Source organism: Mytilus californianus, unplaced genomic scaffold (assembly GCF_021869535.1).
Source record: "Mytilus californianus isolate M0D057914Y unplaced genomic scaffold, xbMytCali1.0.p SCAF_5, whole genome shotgun sequence".
Lineage (NCBI taxonomy): Eukaryota > Metazoa > Mollusca > Bivalvia > Mytilida > Mytilidae > Mytilus > Mytilus californianus.
Window position 1 is genome coordinate 25,139,793 of NW_026262701.1, and position 9,777 is coordinate 25,149,569.

Consider the following 9,777-nt stretch of genomic DNA (forward strand, 5'->3'; position numbering starts at 1 on the left):
ATCCTTAAATTTTCTCGTGCTTATCATGAGCTATACTTTTGTTGCTGCCCTTGATTTTCATCAAATACGCAAGCTTTCGGTAAAATAGTCAATCAATTGGTTTATTATAATCAAAAATGAAAACAAACTTACGTCATTTTATCTCTGATGGATAGTTGTCTCATTGGCAATCATACCACATCTGCTTTTTCATATCAAATTTGAGACCTTCATTAGCAAGAACAATTGTCGGGAGTTCTGTGGCCTTTTAATTATATCTTACAATGAAGAATCAGGTAAGCATACATCCATAAGTATTTAGATAAACTAGAAGCTAACATCAGATGTAAGTTCGAATACTAGTGACTTGTAAAAAAACATTAAATGCTGACAAATTTTAGTTGAGATATTGTTATTTCATATGTACTTTCATATTTCAACATTTTACAAAGCTAGATTTAAACTTTCAATGAGACGATTAAAAATCATAAGTGGATAGGCAAAAACTGTGACAAATTACACAAACAATTTAACTAGCGACAAATAAACATTCTCGGCCTAAATTTAAACTTTGTTTCCTCAAACTAAATGTTATTACTATTTTTCGATTCATCGGATGTGTAAGAATGAACACTTAAATCCATTTGAAATAAATATAGTCTACATTAGCTTACACATTTTTATAATAAACGTTACATGTTTGACTGTTTATATTATTTTACTTTACAAATTAAAATCGCTGGGTTGATAATCTATGGAAAACTGTGATGAAACATTGATACCAATAACAACAAATAGAGTTACCAATCAAATAGATTTGTATGCACTAAGAAAATGAATAGCACTACTTAAGGAGATGAGATAAATGTAACCAATGTTACTTGTTCGGTGAAAACGTTGCATACCGTTTTAAAATAAATTTCTTTAACCCTCTAACACACCTACATGTAGTACAGAACAATACCATAAAACGACAATAACAGAATATAAACTAGAGGCTCTCAAGATCCTGTGTCGTTCACCTGATTCTACTTTGGTTTTGGAAATCATGTAAAAATAGATTAAAATCATATCAGATACCCTAATAATGATTGAGGCCAAATTTGGTAAAATATTGGTCCCGTAATTAAATCAAAAGCATAAAAAAAATATGACTTTTGTAGAGTTTACATAAATTACCAATAAATTCATTGAAATTGAAGAAAATGACTTTATAAGGACAATAACTCCAACAAGATGTCAATTGACAATTTTGCTCATGTTGACTTATGGGTATATCTTCTTTTCTTGATATTTTTTCAGGTAATTGTATATCTCAATCTATAAACATACATGTATTAAGGTCTTCATCAGCACCTCATAAGGATCGTTTACGGGGCACATCATTTCAATCTTCATTTATTTTTGGTTTCATTCTATTCAGTGCTCCTCTAGAAGAAGCATTTGTATGTATTTCCCATAGGGTCCTATGTTAAACTTACTCCCCTTCCTGGCAGCCATCTTGGGTAACAAATCAGCTACAAAGTATAAACACTTGGTCAGCACCTCAAAAGAAACATTTAACCATGTTTGGTTTCAATCCATTAAGCGGTTTTGTAGAAGAAGACATTTGTATATATTTCCCATAGGGTCCTTTGTTAAACTAAGTCCCCCGTTGGCTGCTATCTTGGATGATGGTTTCGGCTACAAAGTAACAACACTTGGTCAGCACCTCATTAGGAAAATTCTTGTCATGTTTGGTTTCATTCTATTCAGTGGTTCTCTAGAAGAAAACATTTGTATGTATTTCCCATAGGGTCATATGTTAAACTTACTCTCCCTGCTGGCAGTCATCATGGATGACAAATCAGCTACAAAGTAACAATACTTGGTCAGAACATCAAAAGAAACATTCATACCATGTTTGATTTCAATCCATTAAGCGGTTTTCTAGAAGAAGACATTTGTATATATTTCCCGTAGGGTCCTTTATTAAATTAAGTCCCCCAATGGCAGCCATCTTGGTTGATGGATTTGCTACGAAAGTAACAACACTTGGTCAGCATCTCATAAGGAACATTCATACCATGTTTGATTTCAATCCATTAAGCGGTTTTATAGAAGAAGACATTTGTATGTGGTTTTTAATTTGATAGATGCTTTTGTGCCCTTTTTTTTTGTAAATAATTGTTTGTTTTGATATTGTAACACAGTGATGACTGCTGTACCCATATTTTGACTATTTTATTTATAATGTCTGTTTTGTTCACGCATCGTTGTAAATATAACGGAATTTGATAAGACTGTCGTACAAGTGAGAGGTTTAGCGCTATAAAACCAGGTTCAATCCACCATTTTCTACATTTGAAAATGCCTGTACCAAGTCAGGAATATGACAGTTGTTGTCCATTCGTTTGATGTGTTTTGTCATTTGATTTTGCCATGTGATTAGGGACTTTCCGATTGAATTTTCCTCGGAGTTCAGTATTTTTGTGATTTTACTTTTTTTTGTATATATTTCACATAGGGTACTTTGTTAAAATAAGTTCCCCGCTGGCAGCCATCTTGGATGATTGGTTGGCTACAAAGTAACAACAAATGAGCAGAACCTGATAAGGAACATTCATGCCATGTTTGGTTTTATTCCATTCAGTGGTTCTCTAAAAGAAGACATTTGCATGTATTGTCCATAGGGTCCTTTGTTAAATTAAGTTCCCCGCTGGCAGCCATCTTGGATGATTGATTGGCTACAAAGTAACAACACTTGGCCAGCACCTCATAGGAACATTCATGCCATGTTTGGTTTCATTCCATTCAGTGGTTCTCTAAAAGAAGACATTTGTATGTATTGTCCATAGGGTCTTATGTTAAACGAAGTTCGCCGCTGCCGGCCATCTTTGATGATGGATCGCCTACAAAGTTACACTTGGTCATCATCTCATAAGGAACATTCATGCCATGTTTTATTTCATTCCATTCAGTGGTTCTCTTAAAGAAGACATTTGTATGTATTTCCCATAGGATCTTATGTTAAACTAAGTCCCTCTCTGGCGTCCATCTTGGATGATGGATCGGCTTCAAAGTAACAACACTTGGTCAACACCTCATAAGAAACATTCATGCCATGTTTTATTTCATTCCATTCAGAGGTTCTCTAAAAGAAGACATTTGTATGTATTGACCATAGGGTCATATGTTAAACGAAATCACCCGCTGGCGGCCATCTTGGATGATGGATCAGCTACAAAGTAAAAACACTTGGTCAACACCTCATAAGGAACATTCATACCATGTTTTATTTCATTCCATTCAGAGGTTCTCTAAAAGTAGACATTTGTATGTATTGACCATAGGGTCCTATGTTAAACGAAATCACCCGCTGGCGGCCATCTTGGATGATGGATCAGCTACAAAGTAAAAACACTTGGTCAGCACCTCATAAGAAACATTTATGTCATGTTTGGTTTCATTCCATTCAGTGGTTCTCAAGGAGAAGTTCAAAATGTAAAAAGTTAACGACGACGGACGACGGACGCCAAGTGACGAGAAAAGCTCACTTGGCCCTTTGGGCCTGGTGAGCTAAAAAGAAGAAATGGAGTTTCCTGATAAAATAAAAACTTTCTAAAAGAATAATTTTACATTGAAATTTAAACCTAAAAAAAATATTTCGTAGCTTAACTTAACTGCACTCAATAGCTCTCTACTCCATTTTTAATCATACTATAAATTTATAAACAATCACAAAAATGTCTTTGTTTGTAATAGAAATTTACAAACTAAAGGTAAAATTATATGCATTTTTTATAATTTTTATAATGTTTTAAACCTTAATTAAACCGTCATAGCACCTTTACTAAATTAATTGATTATATTTCTAGACATACTGAATGAAAATAACCCACACCGTGTAGGTCAATAGAAAATAACTAAAAATGATATCCGAGTCAACAACCTAAATTTTAATATAACAACGACTGCTACTGGAATGTAGTCTTAGGACTTCTAACTGATGCAATAAGTATATGGTTGGATAAAACATAAACTATTCCTTTCAGTTCTACAACGGTGTTACAGCATAGCCATGCAACAAACTGTTTACTGAATCAACTGCATTAGACTTAACTCATTAGATCAATAGTTCAGACATAAAAACCATGTGATTCATGAAAGCTTGTACATAATCCAAGCTAGCCCGATGAACAGAATACGTTTTCCTTACAATGTTATCATTAATTGATATTAACCAATATATTTGTAGGACTCAAATATATATCGGGTTCTAAATCTATGGCTAATTCCTAATCTATGGCAAGTGTGACGTTACAAACGTCAAACAAATAAAATCTATGGCAGAATTTTGTTGTCTCCAAATCTATGGCGTAGTTTTCCGGGAAAAAGACTAACATATAACGTCACTATTGAATAACGCCATATTATTATATCGTCGCCGCCGATGGCAGAACCCATAGATTTGAACACCATTCCAGATAAAGATATTTCCCTAGACAACAATTTGCGGATGGTTTAAAGGAAGATGTGACCTATTATCCGGAAGGGGGACAAAATGTGCTGTACCGGCCGAAGCCCGCGATGAATAAGGGCTACGCTGTTTTCAGAACTGGAAATTTTAGAAAAGGAGATATAGTAAATATTTTACTGTCTACGTAAAGTACTGGCAAAGTTTATAAAGTGAAAGATAAAAGTACTGGACACCAATTTGATTTAAATCATCATCAAATAAAAAAAAAGATGTATAAACGATGAAATAAATTTCATGTGAAAAATTTAAGCTTCATTTTTGTTTTTTTTTACCAAAACTGCCTTCTTGTTTGTTAAAGGACTTACTAGTTACTTTAATGAACGGATTAAACAGGTACTATGCACAGATTAGAACATTTTTTATTACGGAGCACATCATTTCAATCTTCAATTCTGTATTAAGGTATATAAATTCATCATTTACAAAGTTTGTTGGTTGCCCATTATGGGATGTCTATTTCTCAAATGTTTATAGACATGCTCCCGCACATTTCCAGTTGTTTAAGACAGGTCATTGGTCATATGTACTGCATTGATTTCCATTTTCACAAAATTTGCAATTGATTTCGAAAGAACAAAAATCCGCCATAGATAAGGATATTACAAAACTTGCCATAGATTAGGATTGTGAAAAATTCTGCCATAGATTTGGGATGACATTACGTCACATTTGCCATAGATTAGGAATCTCCCATAGATTTGAAACCCACCATAGATTTGAGTCCTACATATTTATGAACGAATTTAGTGTACAAAACATCGCAAACAATCAGAGCCATTAGAAGAATGTTCACCTTGCACAATGCCAATATTTTGGAGAATACAGGACCACGAATGTGCATGTAAAGACGGGCAATCATGATTTATTTATTCAATTATGTAATTCAATTATTTCAATTAAAAAATAATGTTTCATATGTCGATATAGATAATTTAGAAAGAACTTGCAATATCATACAGACAACCTTAAGAATACGTTATTTGAATTGTCCAATAATCTTCAATAAACTATACCCATTACGAGCTTTTTAAAGAGTTTTACTTTTAAAACATACTCGTGATATCCCGTTTTGTACAGGCATACCAAATTCTCTTAACCAAATCTCTGTGTCTGTAACAGAATTTGAAAATGTTTTTAGTAACTTGGAAGTTTCGAACTTGATAATCTTCCTAGTTCCTAGTTGTACACAAAATACTTTCAGTTCAAGTCCAAAAATCAAGACACACCGAACACTAAATGGAATATGTGTCTTTATTACCTTTAGGTATTTAGATATTTGCGAGCATATTAAAAAACAGTCTAAAATTTATTAACCAAACGTTCTAACTTATAATGTGCTCACACATGTACTCAACTCACCACGACGGATTTCTCTTTTTTTTTTGGCTCATGCCCTATTTTGTGCGTTCATGGACTATGGCGACTTTGTTCAATTATCTAAATTGCAAAGATATAAATTAAATATTTACCAAATCTTGAGAACTGCACATATTCTTTTTTATATGTATATTTAGGCCAGCAAATAAAAATTTTGATATTTTAATAGGCTAAACACTGGTCGATATTCATAGTTACTCGATATAGACAATGCAATCTAGTAAAGGATGAAGGATACTCCCTGCAACGTTATTGATAAACGTTATTAAAAAGGGAATTCAAACTGGACCATTCATAGGGTTATGCAAGACCATTACAAGACATATCAAAACTAACAAGATTACTCTTAGTCTATCATGTGCACAGATAAACAGACATTAATGAAAACTAAAGTTTTAGGAATATATGCTCCTATAAAGCCAGGTTCTCTGAGAGGGTGAGCATATATTGTCCCGCATACAAAATCAGCCCACATGGTTGAAAATCAGATAACATCAAAATGTCCAATAGGTAAAGGAGTCTTATATGATAACAACATTAGTACTTATACATGTAGCAAGAAGGCATTTATAATTATAAAAATGTGAACCAAATTGATTTTTGTATTGCACGCTGTTCGCTTGTAGAGTAAATATATGTTTAAAACTTTTAAAATAAATTGTATTGTAAGCATAATTTTCAATGATATACACGGAATAAGTGATTAAGTAACAGTTCAAGAACTTTTTAAAAACTCTTGTCTTAGAGTCCGTCTAAGTATTTTCCCACTAGGTGTCTTTGGAATAGCTTCTGTAAATTGAATTCCTCCTCTTAGCAACTTAAATTCAGCAACATGATCTGAAAAGGAAACAGTTTCATAACAGTTATGTAAAAATGGCTCTCAATTTATTGAAATGACCTAACATAGATACAGTGAATTGGTTTAAAAGTTCAACTATAGTTTCAGAACGTGTATATGTTTTGCAATACCCGGAACCTTAGTCATTAATGACTGCTATGATTAGCATTTTGAATAAATTAACTAATAATCTCGTCTATCTGTTTTTAGGTACAAGATTTATAAAAAAAATCATCCATAATTATATGTTAAAAAAGATTTCCGAATGAACTGTTTCTTTTGAAGTCAGATTCTACGGTTAATCGTTTGCACCTGTTTATCTCATTTCTTTACTACAATTGTTAGTTAAAGAACATGTAAGTTGTCCTGGTGCCTAGTACCGATATGATGAGTCAAGCCTTTCAACTGCTTTTTACCGTCCGTTCTTATGTTGTGCTGTTACACCACTGTTCCAAGTTAGGGGAGGAAGTTTGACACCGCCAATTCTTTACGTAAACATAAAAAGATGTGGTATGATTGCCAATGATAGTGCCTGTTTCAAACGTAAGCATCCTTTTTAAAATTCATGAAACACTATTAAAGTCAAATTTTATTTCAAACAATGACTATAAAAGTTGAAAAGTGTTGTTATTTTATTCTAAATCCCTCACTTAAGAAATTTTTTCCAAACCAGAAAACTCGGGGTACGGGCCTGTTGTAATTCATTGGATGAATTCTGTCTGTCATGATTATGTTTGTTTATTGTCTTGCTCCGTGTTGAGGTCTCACTGTGACTTTGAGATGAAGAACAGCAATAAAAGAGCTGTTCCTTTGCTTTTTGTATGTTTTTATTTTGTTGTGCATTTACTGATTTTGTGTCATGGATAGATATCCCATATCCTTTTTTTTCTATTAGTTTAAATCTAGCCTTTGGAGTTTGTTTTTCTAATTGTTTCACATTTTTTCTGTATGATGACAGGTAGATGTTCACATACGGGTCCTTTGGTGGATATTTATCTCATTGGTTATCATACCACATCTGTATTTTTCAAATGTAGATATAACAAATTTGTTTTGATAAACAGAAACATTGTGTTTCATTTTAAACAGTTTCTATTTATGAGTCGTTTTGAAATATTAATATACCTTTCATAAATTTTTGTATTTGGTGTTCTTCCACAGCACAATTTGGTTTTCGCACAACATATGCTCTCGGTACTTCTCCAGTTCTTTCGTCGGGAATTCCAATTACAGCTGCATCCTGAATTTCGGGGTGCTTTAATAAAACGTCTTCGAGATCAGCAGGAGCAATCTATCAATAAAGAATTATTTTTTTCTGTATTAGTACTTCCTTTATTCTCTAGAAAATCTCGCTGTTGTTTAACTTTATTCATATCATTAAAATCTTCATAGCCAACAACATATATTTTTTTACAAAATTCTCTGGAGAGGTTTTTCGAGAAATGGTTATTAAAGGAAAAAAAAATTTGCCGCGTTTCACATATATTCTATACACTAAAAGATAATTGATTGTAATTTATTTAATTATAACTACATAATTTACATGTATGTTTCAGTATAATCCGCTCTTTTGATTGGCAGAAAGTAATAACGAGGCATTCCAATGTCAAATATCAAATTGTATTTCTCAATAAAATTCAGCATTCATTACAGCACGCGCGTCTCATGAAAATGTCACAACAATAGAAAAACAAACGAAATATCGCTTTAACTCATAATTGCATACATGGTTGTAGCATGAAAATGTAATTATAGGAATTGAATGCATCTTTTTGTAATTTTATAGGGCTGTAAAAGCGTTAACCGAAGCAAATTTTTCATGAAGCTCGAAATTACACCCCAATAAAATTACAAAAAGAGGCATTCAATTCTTGAATTAATGCTAAATGCATCATTAATTCTATATACATGCAGATGAATTTGTTCTACGTGTACACAAAATTTCATAAAAATCCGAAATACTGCCCAAGTATGCATACTTCGCTCAATTTTACGTAAAGCTCTCTATAAAATAATGAATGCTTTGAACAAAACAGCAAAGTTGTATACTATAATATTAAAAACATATACCTATATTCGAAGAAGATGTGTTATAGTGAAAGACTAGCGATAATAACAGTCTTTCATCGCCTTATCTTATAAAATTCAAAGAATATACCTTATGGTCGTCTTGATAAATTCTATAACAGGTCCAAATTTGAAAAAAAGTATGTCGTTCCGAAATTTTTTTTGTGACAGTTTGATAGCGTAACGATGTAATGTCTTAGATAGGGTCAAAAACAGTAAAAAAAATTATTGAGTAGTGTTGATAACATTAAATGTCGTCCCAATCATGCCCGAGTAAATTATTTTCAGAGCATTTATACAGAAGACATTATAAATGAGTGGAACTGTTTTCGCCTTGAAAGCGGGAGGTCGTTGGTCCAATCCCTGAACGGGTTACACCATTTGCTGCTTCTCCGATAACCACGTGGCATTTATGAGTGCCAGCAAAGACTAGTCTGCTCGAACTAAAATAACTGTTACCATCTGAACTGTTACCGTATGATTTCGCACGTTATAATCTGGCTCAACGTGTTGGGTTTAGTACAAAGACAGTCTCATATTCATATCACAGCAACATGTTGCATGTAATATTGACCACTGGACGTTAAACATCAATCCATCCATCTATACCATGACAAGTCTTACGTTGACGAAACATGTCTGTAGTACTTTTAAAATTAAAACTTATTGTTCGTTGTCTGCAGCTGTGGAATAGCATTTAGCATTTGGAACAGGGAATAACGAATTAATTTTAACCAAATTGCTTAGACCACATCAGTTAATATCAGTAAATGGACTGGTTTGTGGTAAACATAATAGTCTGCTTTTTTGGACGTATTGGACAAACATTATTCCATTGCATACTTTAAACCTACGTTTACAGTTTGAACTTCTTTTCCTCAAAAGAGTATTAATTTCCTCTTCACATGCATGGGTGACCTTAGAAACTTATCGGATTTATATCTCTCTTTTCTACAAATGGGTGAATTCTTTTTTCAAGATTTATACAAAAGCGTAC

At 32.9% G+C, this 9,777-nt stretch overlaps 1 protein-coding gene across 8 annotated transcripts in view; it reads right to left on the bottom strand.

The window, feature by feature from the left end:
* Nucleotides 1–5,348: 5,348 nt before the first annotated feature.
* The window catches only part of LOC127702251 (uncharacterized), an 80,131-nt gene continuing 75,702 nt past the window's right edge, over nt 5,349–9,777 (bottom strand). For all 8 annotated transcript variants that reach the window (XM_052206368.1, XM_052206370.1, XM_052206369.1 and 5 more), the window contains 2 exons: nt 7,839–8,004; nt 5,349–6,712 (listed from right to left, as the gene is read on the bottom strand). In XM_052206368.1, coding sequence (XP_052062328.1) covers nt 6,591–6,712; nt 7,839–8,004 — 288 coding nt within the window. In that variant the 3' untranslated portion in view covers nt 5,349–6,590. The remainder of the gene's footprint in view (nt 6,713–7,838; nt 8,005–9,777) is intronic.